Raw genomic sequence first — 14,239 nt, forward strand, 5'->3', positions numbered from 1 at the left:
AGCCCAAGAAGTGGAGGCTGCAGTGAGCCATAATTGCACCACTGCACCCCAGCCTGGGTGACAGAGTGACACCACGTCTCTTAAAAAAAGACAAGAATATTATTAGGCAAGGATATTAGGTAAGAATAATTCCTATGAAGTAGAGAAGGGAATGAGATTGGAAAGTGTGGAGGAGAGGATGGAAAATTCTGAATAGGACAGCCAGAGGTTTTTCTCACAGTGAGATAAAGCCCAGACATTGGTGAGGGAAGGAGCCATGTGGATATGTGGGGGAAGAGCTTTCAGGCTGCAGAGACAGCCAGTCATAGGATAGGATAGGATAGCCCCGGGATAGGATCAGGCCAGATATACCCCAGGAACAGCGGGGAGGCCATTGTGGCTGGAGTAGGATTGATGGGGAGAGTGAGGTGGGGTGAGGTCCAAGAAGGAAAGGGACTGGATCATATGGGACTTTGAGGGCCGTCGTGAGGACTCTGGTTTCTACCTTGAGGGCAATGGGATGAGGAGGGCTCCGAGCGGAGGAGAACCCAGATCTGACTCAAATGTTGATGGGTCCTTGTGGCTATCAGAGGTGGGCATGCAGGCAGGCCAGCAAGACCCTAGAGAAGGCTGCTGCAGAGGCCAGATGGGTGACAATAGTGGACAGAACCAGGGCCAGGGAGGAGATGGTAGAGGGAGAGTATTATGTATATATCCAGGGTGGAAAGTGCAGCGGGAGAGAGCAGGGGAGGAAAGTAGAGGATACAGAGGGCAAGGGGAGCTAATGGTGCCCAAGCCCACGCCCTACATCCTCACATCAGCCCCCTGAAGGAGCGTCCAGCATGGCCCGCAGCCTCCCTGGGCGATTCTGGGCCCGTGGCTGGGCAACACAGAGCCAGGACTGGGGCTCCGGGTGGAGCCCAGGTGCTGTCCCTGCCTCGATGTCCCCCGTTATCTTCCCCAGACTACAACACGGTGCAGACTGTGGGCATGACTCTGGCAACCATCTTGTTCCTGCTGGGTATCCTCATCATCATCAGTAAGTGTGACCCGTCCCTGGGCTGCCTGGGCCTCCGGTTTCTCTGCTGGCTTTCATGCATATCCTACACCCTATGTCCTGTCTTCTTGTTCCGTCTCTCTCTCTCCCAACAGGCAAGAAGGTGAAGTGCAGGAAGGCGGACTCCAGGTCTGAGAGGTCTGGCAGCAGTGGGCAGAGAGTGGGAGGGGGCCTCGGGGTACCTCCCTAGCAGACAGGCAGGATCCGCTGGGCCTGCCATGTGTGTTCTGCAAAGCCTATGGTTACTGAATCTCTTTCTACTTTTCTCTCTCATTTCTGCCTCCACAGCCCAACCTGCAAATCCTGTAAGTCCGAGCTTCCCTCTTCAGGTGAGGGTGAGAAACTGTAGTTCTGGGAGGGTTTTGGGAAGTCTTGTGGATGGACTGGGCAGGGGGGCTGCCCGCAGATATCACAGGACAATTCCCTAGGAAGCTGAGGAAATGCCGCAGATGAAAGATACTAAACCTGGCTGGGTGCAGTGGCTCACGCCTGTAATTCCAGTACTTTGGGAGGCCGAGGTGGGCAGATCACCTGAGGTCAGGAGATTGAGACCAGCCTGGCCAACATAGTGAAACCCCGTCTCTACTAAAAATACAAAAATTAGCTGGGCATGGTGGTGCGCACCTGTAATCCCAGCTACTCAGGAGACTGAGGCAGGAGAATCACCTGAACCTGGGAGGCAGAGGTTTCAGTGAGTTGAGATCGTACCATTCCATTCCAGCCTGGGTGACAGAGTGAGACTCTGTCAAAAAAAAAAAAAGAAAAGAAAAGAAAAAAAGAGAAAGGAAGGAAGGAAAAAAGGGAGGGAGGGAGGGAGGAAGGAAAGGAGGGAGGAAGGGAGGAAGGAAGGAAAGGAGGGAGGAAGGGAGGGAGGGAAAAGAAAGATGATGCTAAACCGTGGGGAGGCAGTGAGATGTGACATGTCCCAGAGTCCACGGAGATTCCCAGAAACAAATGCTCAAGCCTATAAAAGCCAGGACATGCTGATTTCCCAGGAGAGGAAACTACAGGCCTGTGAAGAGAAGGGCCCCATGTGGGAGGAGCTCTGTCAGTCAGAAGGGAGAGACAGGGAGCACTGAGGAAGACGAGGAGAGGCTTTCTAGACTTGATTGTTCAGCCGGGCAGATCCAGGATGAAATAGCGAAGGAAAACGGACAGAGGGAGGGAGGGAAGGTTTCTGAATAGTTGCATCAAAATAACAAAAAGAGAGATGAATAGAATGCAGATTTTAGAATTCACATTGGAAAAGAACATATGGGATGCAGGGAGTGTGAGGATGGAGAAGAAAGCTGGGAAGCACAGGAGGGGGTAGAGTGGAGAGGATGGAGGTGTTCGGGGAGAATGTGGGAAGGAGGAGCCCAGGAAGGAAGGGGAGGAGGATGGGAGGAGGACGGCCTGCAGGGTGGAGGAGGGAGAATGGGTGTAAGCCTGGAAGGTGTAAAGGGAGAACGACAGGGATGAAAGGCAAGCAAGCATGTCGATGAAAGATTCTGACTCCTTGGGGCTGTTAATTTTAATTATGTAAAAATATCTTGACCTGTTTTTAGTGGAAATGCAGCCTTTCCGGAGACTTGTAAAAAACCAGAAATGAGAATTTCTGTGTCTCCTATAAAGTTCTTATAACAACAACAACAACAACAACAAAGCAGGAGGGGCACACAGGTTATTCAGTGGTTGAGGGGTATTTGGTGTGGAATTTGTTTCAGGTTCCTTTTTTTTTTTTTTTTTTGAGACAGAGTCTTGCCCTGTCCTCCATTGCCCAGGCTGGGGTGCAGTGGCACAATCTCAGCTTACTACAACACTGCAACCTCTGCGTCCCAGGTTCAAGCAATTCTCCTGCCTCAGCCTCCCAAGTAGCTGGGACTACAGGCACACACCACCACACCCAGCAAATTTTATTTTATTTTATTTTTTTTTTATTTTATTTTTTTTTGAGACGGAGTCTCGCTCTCTTGCCCGGGCTGGAGTGCAGTGGCTGGACCTCAGCTCACTGCAAGCTCCGCCTCCCGGGTTTACGCCATTCTCCTGCCTCAGCCTCCTGAGTAGCTGGGACTACAGGCGCCCGCTACCTCGCCCGGCTAGTTTTTTGTATTTTTTAGTAGAGACGGGGTTTCACTGTGTTAGCCAGGATGGTCTCGATCTCCTGACCTCGTGATCCACCCGTCTCGGCCTCCCAAAGTGCTGGGATTACAGGCTTGAGCCACCGCGCCCGGCCTTCATTTTTATATTTTTAGCAGAGATGAGGGTTCACCGTGTTGGCCAGGCTGGTCTCAAACTCCTGACCTCAAAAGTGCTTGGGTTACAGGCATGAGCCACCACGCTCGACCTGTTTCATGTTTATTTAATGAGTTTTAAAACATGAACAGGGCACTTATGGATGCTTAGGGCAGCATGGGGGTTGGCCTTGTCACCTGGGGCACAGACGAAGACTTTGCACAGGTTTCTGGCCTCTCCTAGGTGAATGATGGTCTGGAGCCGGTAGGGAATGAGGGAATTCCTGTTGTAGCCAAATGTTCAGGACAGGGAGTGTAGGAAAGGAGTGAGGGTGTAGGAGGAGATTGCGGATGGGAAGGGGGATGGGGACTCCCTTTCTGGCAGGGAGACAGCCCCAAAAGCCCAGGTTGGGTCTGGGGCCGCCAGCCCCGTGGCAGATGTTTCTCTCCATGACAGCAGCCAGAGGTGTCCCCAAGGGAACCAGACATTAGAGTGTGGGAAGCAAGACAGCTCCTCAGTGTTAGCTCAGGGGTGACAGTCCCTGGGGTCTGGCTTCCATGGTGCCGGGGAATGGAGAGCCAACAAGCTGTGGGGAGGGAGACAGTTTCCACCTCTCTGGTGGCTCACGCACCCCCCTCTCTCCCCAGCCCCTGGTGGCGGCGGCGTGTAACACCTGCCCGAGGAACCTCCGCTGCCGACCCTGTCTGAGCGCGGGAGCCTGAGGACCGGGTGGAGGCGGTGGGGACCCAGCCGCGCGCCGGGAGCGCTCCCCGGAATGAGCCGCCCCACCCACCCCAAGGCTGGAGCCGCTGCACCCTGCTGTCCCTCCCCAGGCCTTGGCAATGATGATCCCCCAAAGAGCCCGTCTGCACCCCAGACCCGGGGCCTCAGGCCTCTAGCTCCTGGGATCCGGGAGTCCATCCCGGCCCAGCCCCTCCAGCATCCCCGTGTACGGTCCCCCTGCACCTCCTTGTCTCAGCCCCGAAGATCCGTCCCCCTGGCCCCTCAGTGTCCATGTCTTGAGCTTAATAAATGTGCATTTGGTTTTTTCTCCTGTTCTGTCTGTGTGTTCTCATCTGTGGGGCACGGTGTGGGTAGGGGTGCAGAACTGAACCTGGGGTAGCTCTCCCCTGAGTGCCCGGGGTTGCCCCCTCTTCCTTCTCCTCTCCCAGTGCCCCGAGTTGCCTCCCTCCAATCCCTTCTTCCTCAACACCTTCGGATTTGTCCTTTCCCTTCCTCCAGAGACCCCAGAATAGACCCCTCCCCTTCTCCCCCTGCTTTCTCAGAGGCGTCCACTCACCCTAGACCTGCCGGCCCCAACCCCGTCCCCACCCTCCCCACCACTGTGCCCTCACCCCTGCCCCCCGTTGCCCTCAGCGGCTCCCCCTCCTGCTCCCACCCCGGGCTCTGAAGCCAGGAAACCCAAGAGGAAATGACTGAGCCCGTCTGGGTCCCCGCCCGCTCGCGCTCCCCTGGCCACACCCTCCGCCTGGACGCAGCAGCCACCGCCGCGTCCCTCTCCCCACTAGGCTGCCGGCTCAGGACCCCCAGCTCCAACGTAAGTGCCTCTCGCGCGCCACCTCCATCCACCGCCCCTCTGCCCACGGGCCGGGCTCAGGTGGGTAGGGGTTTGACCCCTTCCGCCCCTCTCTGTCCCCCATCCACGCCCACATCTCTCTGCCTCCTCTCCTGGGGTACAGTGGGCCGCTCTGCCTCGCCCCTGCCGGCCTGCCTCAGTCTTCCCAGCTGTCTGCCACCCCCCTCGGACCAGTGCCTCTCAGATCTCCCTAGCGCGCCATCCCTGCAAGGCAGCCCCTGACACCAACTCACTTTTTCCTCTGAGCGCAGGAGGCGTTACTCACTCTTCCTCCTTCCCCTCCTTGCCGACTCCTGGGCTCTGGGCCCCTGGGGGAGGGAAGAGGCCTCCTGTCTACTCCTCTGCCCCAGTCCCCTCCTTGCGTCAGTCCCAGTGAGGGATAGGCGCCTGGCGGAAGGCGCAGGGAGGTGCTTCTCTGCTTCAGGAGTGCCTGCCGGCCCTTGCAGCTGCTGGGAGATCCATTTATCTGTTGCTTCTTGTTTTCTTTGGGGACCTGCAGGGGAAGGAAGCAGGGTGACTGTTTGATATCCCCACCTAAGACCCTCCCCTTTCCCCTGAGGCCAGCCGTCTGCCCTGGCAGGGGGTCCTGGAAGCCAGAGGTGTTTGCTCAGGGCAGGGAAGGGGCTGCAGGATCCCCGGGGGCTGCCAGAGGCCGGCCTCGCTGACATCGTGGCTGACCCCAGCATCGCCTGGTCCCACAGATGTCGCCCTTTGGTCGCCTGTGTCTTCTCACCATCGTTGGCCTGATTCTCCCCACCAGAGGTAAGACCCGTCTCTGGCCTCCACTCTGCCCCAGAGCCCCCAGCCAGGCCAGCCCTACATGTGCTGCAGGGTGGGTGGCTGGCGCGTGTGAACGTTCTGTCCCGCCCTGTCACCCTCCCGCTGAGCCGGCACCAGGAAGTGGGGATCCCTATGGCGGGGCGACGTTACACCCTCTTTGGACACCTCAAACCCGGGTGGCTGCTTCCAGTGAGTCTGGCCAGGGCCTGTCCCGCTGAGCATCCTCCAATTTCACCTCCAAGAAGAACTCACTGAGTTTGATTTGGCGGGGAGATTGGTGTCAGTTTTCTACTCAGCAGCCAGGAAACCTCGGCTCCCAAAAAAGAGGATCACTGGGTCCTGGGGCATTACACAGTTAGGCAAAGCTGTTGAGTTGGGGTTGGTCCAACGAGTTGGTGACATCTCAGCCTTGCCTGGAAAGTGTCTCCTGAAAGACAGGAACCGCGGGGGGTCATTGAGCATCCTTTCTGCATGGCAGGTGTGGTGTGTGGTGTGTGTTAGCTCAGTTAGGCTTTGCCTCTGACAGTCAGTCACACCTGTTGTCATGCCCATCTTACTGATGAGGAAACTGAGGGTCAGCGAAGGGAAGTGCCCTGTGTCAGAGGATAGTGTGTGGGGGAGCTGGGAAAACAACTGTCCTGCCTGCTCCCAGAACCCAGAGTGCACGCCCCACTGAAAGCACCCTCACTTCTCCTTCATAAAATGATTTTCATATACTCATTCAGTCATTTGACAAATATTTATTGAGCACCTACTATGTGCTAGATATTCTGTGCACTGGGGAAACAGCAGTGAATAAAACAAGAGGTCACACTCTAGTGGGGAGAGACAAATTAGTAAGTTATATCATGTGCTAGGAGGTGTTATGTGCTTGCAGAAAAGTACAGGTAATGAGGATTGTTTAAACTGGGTGGTCAGGGAGGGCCTCACTGAGGAGGTGACATTGGGACCAACAAACACTTGGAAGAAATGAGGGAATGAGCCTTGCAGGTGTCTGGAGGCTGAGTGTTGTCTGGTGTGTTTTAAGAATAACAGGCAGGTGGGGTGGCTGGATTGGGATGAGAAGGGGCAGAGTGGGATGAAGAGAGGACAGAGAAGTGATGGGACCAGATGGAGGAGGACTTATGGGCCACATGAGGGCTTTGCTTTTATGTAAAGTGAAGTGCAGCCAGGGCAGGGCTCTGAGCCAGGCAGGCCCTGACCTGACTCAGGTGGTCCCAGGCTCCCTCTGGCCGCAGGTGGGAACAGACTGTGGGGGCAGGGACAGGAGCAGGGAGCCCAGGGAGGAGGCTGCTGGGATGTCCAGGCTGGAGGGTACGGAGGCAGGGCCAGGGTGGGGGCAGTGGAGTTATCCAGCACTGACTACATGGTAAGCAGTGTGGGAGACCCTTCCCCTGCTCTGTGTCATTTTGCCCTATCTATAGCCCTGTGCAGTAGATTCAATTATTATCCCCGCTTTGCAGATGGAGCAACTGAGGCTCAGAGAAAAGACTTTACTTGTTCCAGGTCACACAGCAAGAAAGTTGTTGGGGGCAGGATTTGAAACCAGGGTCTGGGCTGACCCTAGCACCTGGGCTCACTAGACTAAACTGACTCTCCCACCCCACAGGGATGGGCGGGGAGGGGGCCTAGAAGAAGTGTTCCCAGGCATTGGCATAGCCGAAAACACTTTCAGAATTATGGATTGCTACTGTCAAAGCTGAGTGATTCCACCAGCAGACAGGACCCCTAAGGTTTCACCAGGGAGTGGAGGGCGGGGGTGGTAAGAGGAGGGGGACCAGGCTCCCTCCTGACTTCTCATCTTTGATTCCCTAGGACAGACGTCGAAGTATACCACGTCCATTTCTTCAGCAGACCCAACTATCATAGACATTCAGGTCCCTACACCAGCCCCAGGTGAGGAAAGAGGGACATGTCTATCAAGATCCTGTCATTGCAAATAACAACAGCAACAAAAATCCCAAATTGGGACCCAACAAGGGAATTTATGGATTTATGTAACGAAAAAGTCCAGGTACAGACCTTCAGGCATGGCTTGATCTAGGTGCTCAAACGATGCTATCAGGAACCTCTCTCTACCTCTTGGTTCTGTTTTCTCTGTGTTGTCTTCATTTCCAGGAAGAGTCTCCTCTCATGGGGCCAAGATGATCCCTTGAAGCCTGGGGCTCTCATCCTGTTTGCTGAGAATCCCAGCAAGAGAATTTCCCTTCCTTAGTCCAGCAAATGTCCCAGAACCGAGTTATCTTTGGCCAGGCTCAGGTCGCATCCCTGAGCTGGCCACTGTGGCCACAGGCATAGGAAGCTGATTGGCCAGGCCTGGGTTCCATGTCCAACCTCCACTAGGGCTGGTGTCAGACCTGCTGAGAAAAGGGGACCAAGAGTCAGGGAAGGATAGTCCCTAAAGGAAGTTCTGGGGCTTTTTATCAGAGCAAGGGCATTTGGGAAGCTGAGTTAAACACGTTTTTTTAGGCAGCACTTCTCAGAGTCTTCAGAAAGCTAATTTGCAGCCAGCATCTCGAAGAAGGAGCTGTAGTGTGGCATCTGTGGGACGTAAGGTCCCAAAGAAGAGGACATATTGGTAGCACATTTCAGCAGTTAGCAAATGGCTGGATTAATTAAGCCATTTCTATTACATTAAAATGGAGTTGCTATGGGAATCTCTGGCATCTCCATCCATAGATCTTGTCCACTTCTTTTTCTCTCTCCGGTTCTCTCCCTGACCCCTTGTTTCTGGACTCCAGACGCAGTCTACACAGAACTCCAGCCCACCCCTCCGACCCCAACCAGGCCTGCTGATGGTGAGTATCGCGGGGGCAGGGGGTGGGGACAGGACCAGGGCAAACAGTTTCCCCTCTTCTCTGACACTCTAGGTCTTTGGTTGCCCATTTCAGTCCCTACTCCCAGCTCTGAATGCCCTGGTTTACTTTGGGTGGGGCAGCCAGCCAACTCCATTCAATTCTTTAGAAAAAGAAAACCACAACACTTTTGAAATGGTGAAATTAGCATGCATATAGAAAAATACAAAACCCATAAATTTACAATGTAATGACTTACTCTAAATTGAATCCCTATGTAACTACCAACCAGGTCAAAGAGCAGAACTTTGCAAACACCCCCAGAAAGTCTCTGTGTGCCAGTCCCATTTGTTTCTTCCTTTCATCTCTTTTTTCTCTGAGCCCTTTTTTGAATTTTTTGAACAATTTTTGGATGTTTTCTTGGAGTATAATTCAAAAAGTGCTCCCGGCCAGGCACAGTGGATCATGCCTATAATCCCAGTACTTTGAGAGGCCAAGGTGGATGGATCACTTGAGCTCAGGAGTTCTAGACGAGCCTGGGCAACACAGTGAGACTCCATCTTTACAGAAAAATACAAAAATTTGCCGAGTGCATTGGTGTACTCCTGTAGTCCCAGCTACTCAAAAGGCTGAGGTGGGAGAATCACTTGAGCCCGGAGGCAGAGGTTGCAGTGAGCCGAGATCTCGCCATTGCACTCCAGCCTGGGCAACAGAGCAAGACCCTGTCTCAAAAAAAAAAAAAAGTGCTCCCCAATTTTTTCAATCGATGTTTAAAGACACAGTAGTACGTAAACACATTCTACCTGGAAAGAATAAAATGATTGTAGGCAAAACTAAACCCCTTTGTCACCTCCCCTCCCCAATGCTTGTTCTCTCCCTCTGTCTCCGAGAGGTCCCCACTGTTAGCATCGGGGTAGGTCCCCAGTGACACCATATCCCATGTTTATCACCTGGAGAAAATGCACTGACTGTGTGCTGTGTTTGTGTGAGCTTAAGGAGATCGGATGATTGTTCTGCAACTTGCTTTGCTTCTTCATGCAGTCGCATGTTTGGAAGTTCTCACATCACTGCATAAAGACTCGTTTTGTTTTCTCTGCTGCCTGGTGTTCCACAAGGCGCCTATGTCACAGCTCATGGAGTCACACACTTCTTGATGCACGTGTTGGCCGTTTCCAGCTTTTTCTGTCTACACACAGTGCCACAGAGCAACCTTGTCCCTTACTCCTTGAGCAAACGCACTTGGAATATGTACTGACTATGTGCTGGTCATAGTTCTAAATATTTTGCGTATGTTAACTCATTCAACCTTCACGCAAACCCTAAGAGGCAGAAATTACCATTGTCCCATTTTACAGACAAAGAAACAGAGGCGCTGAGTAACTGGTTCAAGGTCTCGCAGCAAGTCAGGGACTCAGCAGGAATCAAAGTCCAGGAAACTGGCACCAGAGTCTGTGCTTTTATCCAAAAACAGTACAGGGCAAAGAACATGAATGCTTAATGTTTTAAAATTTGCCCTCCTGCCGCCCAGGCACGGTGGCTCATGCTTGACATCCCAGCACTTTTGGAGGCTGAGGTAGGTGGATCGCTTGAGCCCAGGAATTGGAGACCAGCCTGGGCAACAAAGCAAAACCTATTCTCTACAAAAAGTACAAAATGATTAGCTGGGCATGGTGGCATGTGCCTGTAGTCCCAGCTACCTGGGAGGCTAAGGCGGGAGAATCACTTGAGCCCAGGAGTTCGAGGCTGCGGTGAGCTGATTGCACCACTGCGCTCCAGCTCAGGTTGGAGTGAGACCCTGTCTCAAAAATAAATAAATAAATAAAAGTAAAAATAAAAGTTGCCCTCCCAAGTGGCTGTGCCCACTTCCTCACCCACCAGCAGTGTGCAGGAGAGTGCCCCCTTCCCATCCCTACAGTGACACCTGGTATATTGACGTCTTCGGGTTTTGCCAGCCTCTTAGTTTTTTTCTGAGATGGAGTTTTGCTCTTGTTGCCCAGGCTGAAGTGCAATGGTGCAATCTCGGCTCACCGCAACCTCCGCCTCCCGGGTTCAAGCGATTCTCCTCCCTCAGCCTCCCAAGCAGCTGTGATTACAGGCATGAGCCACCATGCCCAGCTAATTTTGTATTTTTAGTAGAGACAGGGTTTCTCCATGTTGGTCAGGCTGGTCTTGAACTCCCGACCTCAGGTAATCTGCCCACCTCGGCCTCCCAAAGTGCTGGGAATACAGACATGAGCCACCGCGCCTGACCCCAATTCACTCTTTCTTATCCTTCCCTCCTTGCTCTTCTGACCTGAATAGAAACACCACAACCCCAGACCCAGACCCAGACCCAGACCCAGCAACCGACAGGAATGGATGGGCCTCTAGGGACAGATCCAGAGACACACAAGAGCACCAAAACAGGTATAGCATGGGACTGAGAGCAGCAGCCTATGATTTTTATTTAATTCTCTATCTAGGTCAACATTTCCCTCAGTACGTTTCTCGGTGCCCCTGTTTGGGGAATTGTTAACACATTTAAAAAAAATGTTTTTGGTTTGTGGTCAAAGTTATTTGGGGAACCCTGAGTTAAAGTTAACCATGTTTCTTTATGGCAGGACTTCTGAGAGTCTTGATTAAGCTAATTTGCAGCAAAGGATCCCCAAGGGGCAGCATGCAGTATGCAGTGTTTCCCTAACTGGTAGAACTTTCTTGCCGTCAGTTCCCCTCGGAGGCTGGTGTTATAAAATGTGCCTGTGGATATTTCTTTTTTGTACATCTCCTTAATGTTAGAACAGGAGCTTTTCAGTTGCAAAATATAGAAAATTCACCTTAAACACACACACACACACACACACACACACACACACACACACACACACACACACACACATACAAGACTGATTGGCTATATAAGTTCTGGGAAGTCCAGAAGAACCAACTTCAGGCATAGCTGGATCAAGGCGCATAAGCACTGTCATGAATGCTTTGTTCCCTCTCTTGGTTCTGTTGTCTTCATTCTCGACTAACTTCTCCCCTCTGGATGGCAGAGATGGTCCCGTAGTTCTAACTTTAGGTCACATACCTGGTGGCTGGAGAACAAAATCTTTCCCATTATTTCTAGTCTGAGGCCTAGAATTGATTCTCATTGGTCCAGCTGGAGTCACATGCTCATGTCTGAACCAATGAGAGCCTGAGAAATGAGCTATTCTCATTGGTCAGGCCTGAGTCTTGTGCCTCACCCTGGGGCTAGAGAAGAGGCTCAGCCAGCCATGCCCGAACCACACAGACCAACAGTCAGGGAAGAGGGGGTTTTCCTCTGGACAAGTGAGTTAGTATTACCAGAAGGTGTAGGAAAGGAGACTGAGCTGAGATAAGGCAACAGATCGCCTCTAATGCCTGTGTGATGATCCTTATTTGAGGCGCAGCCCCCCAACTGGAAAATATTGTGATGTAGGCCACTCCCAGGCTGAGAGACAGGTACAGCTGTGCAGACTGGGCACTAAACAAGACCACATACCACCTCTCAGGCTATGCCATTCCCTTTGTCGGTCTTTATAACTGTTCCAGTTTTCTAATGATAGCAGTAAAGCATCTCATTCTTACAGAATCTATTAAAACAATCCTACAACAGATGGAAATAAAATGCCTTACAGAAGGGAACTTTTCTGTTTTGTACAAAAGTGCACCTGTAGGGCGTGGGGGATAGCAGCTGTGTCCACACTTATCAATTGATAAAGCATTCTCACATCTCTGCATTAATTTACTGAGTCTTTGCTGCCCTGAGTTGCTCTATGTATTGGTCCATGTTCCTTGATATATGTGACAGAAATTCATCAAGGATAAATGGCTGTCACTGCTGAGCCTCTGGGTTGCTTAGAGGCTGGGCATGAAAGCCCCCAGGCCTCTCTTCCTCCTCTATCTTTGCTTCTCTTCCACCTAGAAAGGAAATGGCTCCTTCCTATTTGAGCCTCCTAGCTCAAAGCTTCCAGGCTTCACCTAGGGTTTTAATCTGCTCAGGTTACCGTAACAAAATACCACAGACTGGATGACTTAAACAATAGGAATTCATTCCTCCCAGTTCTAGAAATGGGAAGTCCATGATCGAGGTGCCAGCAGTGTTGGTTTCTGGCGAGGGCTCCCCTTGGGTCACAGACAACCATTCTCTTGCTCTGTCTTCACCATGTCCTCTCCATGTGTGGGTGGGCTTGTGAGCTTGAGAGCAAGCTCTCTGGTGTCTTCTTATAAGGGCACTAATCCCATCATGAGGGCCCCACCCTCATGATCCTATCTAACCCTAATTACCTCCCAAAAGCCCTCGCTCCAAATACCATCACATACGGAATTCGGTGGGGCAGATAGAATTCAGTCTACAGTACCTAGCTGTCACTCAGTATCCCTACTTGGGATTTCAAAGGTCTCCGGGAAGGTCACATGCTTCCTTTTGTAGCCTGGGTTATAACTGGGGAAGGGAGGGCAATGTCCTCCCACAAAGAAAGGGGGAGCTATTCCAGAAGGTGGAAGGAGTGCTGAGCAAACATTAACAGCAAGGGCTGACTTGCTGAGAGCTTATTCATGCTGGGCTAAACTTTTGTATATTCAGTCATTCAATGCTTGTGATCATCCTGTGTGGTGGGAACTGTCATTACTCCCATTTTACAGGAAAGGGAACTGAGGCCCAGAAAGGTTACTCAGCTTGCCTTAGGCAATACAGCCAAGAGTGGCAGAACCAGAATTTGAGTCTAGACTGTCTTGCCCCAGGGTGCATGAGCACTGCACACCAGTATGGCTGTCCTTTGCATTCCTGTGGTCTCTGCCGTTGATCTGGCTTATGCCTTCCTCTGGGCAATGCATTCCCTGAATATCTTGTAATCCTTGGCTGCCAGTTCCTATTTAGGGTGTGGGGCACCGAGATAGTTCCAGGGAACTTGGGTTTCATGAGGGAGCTTCTCTGCCTGCTGGCTTCTTGTTGAGGCCTCAGATGTGGTGTGGTGGCACTTCTCAGTGCTGGGGGAGGCCTTTTCTTTGGAGGTACTGATTTTTTTTTTTTTTTTTTTTTTTTTTTTTTTGAGGCAGAGTCTTGCACTTTCACCCAGGCTGAAGTGCAGTGGCACCATCTCAGCTCACTGCAAGCTCCTCCTCCCTGGTTCAAGTGATTCTCCTGCCTCAGCCTCCCGAGTAGGTGGGACTACAGGTGCCTGCCACCACACCTGGCTAACTTTTTTTGTATTTTTAGCAGAGACGGGATTTCACCATGTTAGCCAGGATGGTCTCGATCTCCTGACCTCATGATCCCCCTGCCTCAACCTCCCAAAGTGCTGGGATTACAGGCATGAGCCACCACACCCAGCCCTTTTTTTTTCTTTCAAGAGAAGAATCCTTTGGTATTTTCAGTCCTGGGGGCAGAAATGATATTCAGAATAGTTTTGTTGTTGTTGTTGTTGTTTTTGAGATGGAGTCTTGCTCTGTTGCCCAGACTGGAGTGCAGTGGTGAAATCTCGGCTCACTGCAAATTCCCCCTCCCGCGTTCAGGCAATTCTCCTGCCAGCCTCCCAAGTAACTGGGATTACAGGTGTGTGCCACCAGTCCCGGCTAATTTTTGTATTTTTAGTAGATACGGGGTTTCACCATTTTGGCCAGGCTGGTCTTGAACTCCTGGCTTCAGGTGATCTGCTCGCCTCAGTCTCCCAAAGCGCTGGGATTACAGGCATGAGCTGCTGCACCTGGACAATATTCAGAATGTTTTAAAAGTGTCTCTAGGCCGGGCGCGGTGGCTCAAGCCTGTAATCCCAGCACTTTGGGAGGCCGAGACAGGCGGATCACGAGGTCAGGAGA

The 14,239-nt window shown here is 52.1% G+C and overlaps 2 protein-coding genes across 3 annotated transcripts in view; both read left to right on the forward strand.

The window, feature by feature from the left end:
* Positions 1 to 756: 756 nt before the first annotated feature.
* Positions 757 to 4,301, forward strand: FXYD7 (FXYD domain containing ion transport regulator 7; the record flags this gene model as incomplete). The annotated part of the gene is made up of 4 exons (XM_017847584.1): positions 757 to 1,018; positions 1,132 to 1,174; positions 1,325 to 1,365; positions 3,898 to 4,301. Coding segments are annotated over 4 exons (369 nt in total), but the record flags the coding sequence as incomplete, so codon positions are not given.
* A 371-nt stretch (positions 4,302 to 4,672) lies between these two features.
* Positions 4,673 to 14,239, forward strand: part of FXYD5 (FXYD domain containing ion transport regulator 5) — a 15,914-nt gene continuing 6,347 nt past the window's right edge. Inside the window, exons 1-5 of one of the 2 annotated variants that reach the window (XM_017847581.1) lie at positions 4,673 to 4,808; positions 5,549 to 5,609; positions 7,443 to 7,523; positions 8,369 to 8,425; positions 10,724 to 10,828. In XM_017847581.1, the coding sequence (XP_017703070.1) occupies positions 4,683 to 4,808; positions 5,549 to 5,609; positions 7,443 to 7,523; positions 8,369 to 8,425; positions 10,724 to 10,828 (430 nt within the window). In that variant the 5' untranslated portion in view covers positions 4,673 to 4,682. Of the gene's footprint in view, positions 4,869 to 5,548; positions 5,610 to 7,442; positions 7,524 to 8,368; positions 8,426 to 10,723; positions 10,829 to 14,239 lie in introns of both variants that reach the window. The other variant, XM_017847582.1, reaches the window with a different exon arrangement.

The sequence above is a fragment of the Rhinopithecus bieti genome, unplaced genomic scaffold (assembly GCF_001698545.2).
Source record: "Rhinopithecus bieti isolate Rb0 unplaced genomic scaffold, ASM169854v2 scaffold_28066, whole genome shotgun sequence".
Classification (NCBI taxonomy): Eukaryota; Metazoa; Chordata; class Mammalia; order Primates; family Cercopithecidae; genus Rhinopithecus; species Rhinopithecus bieti.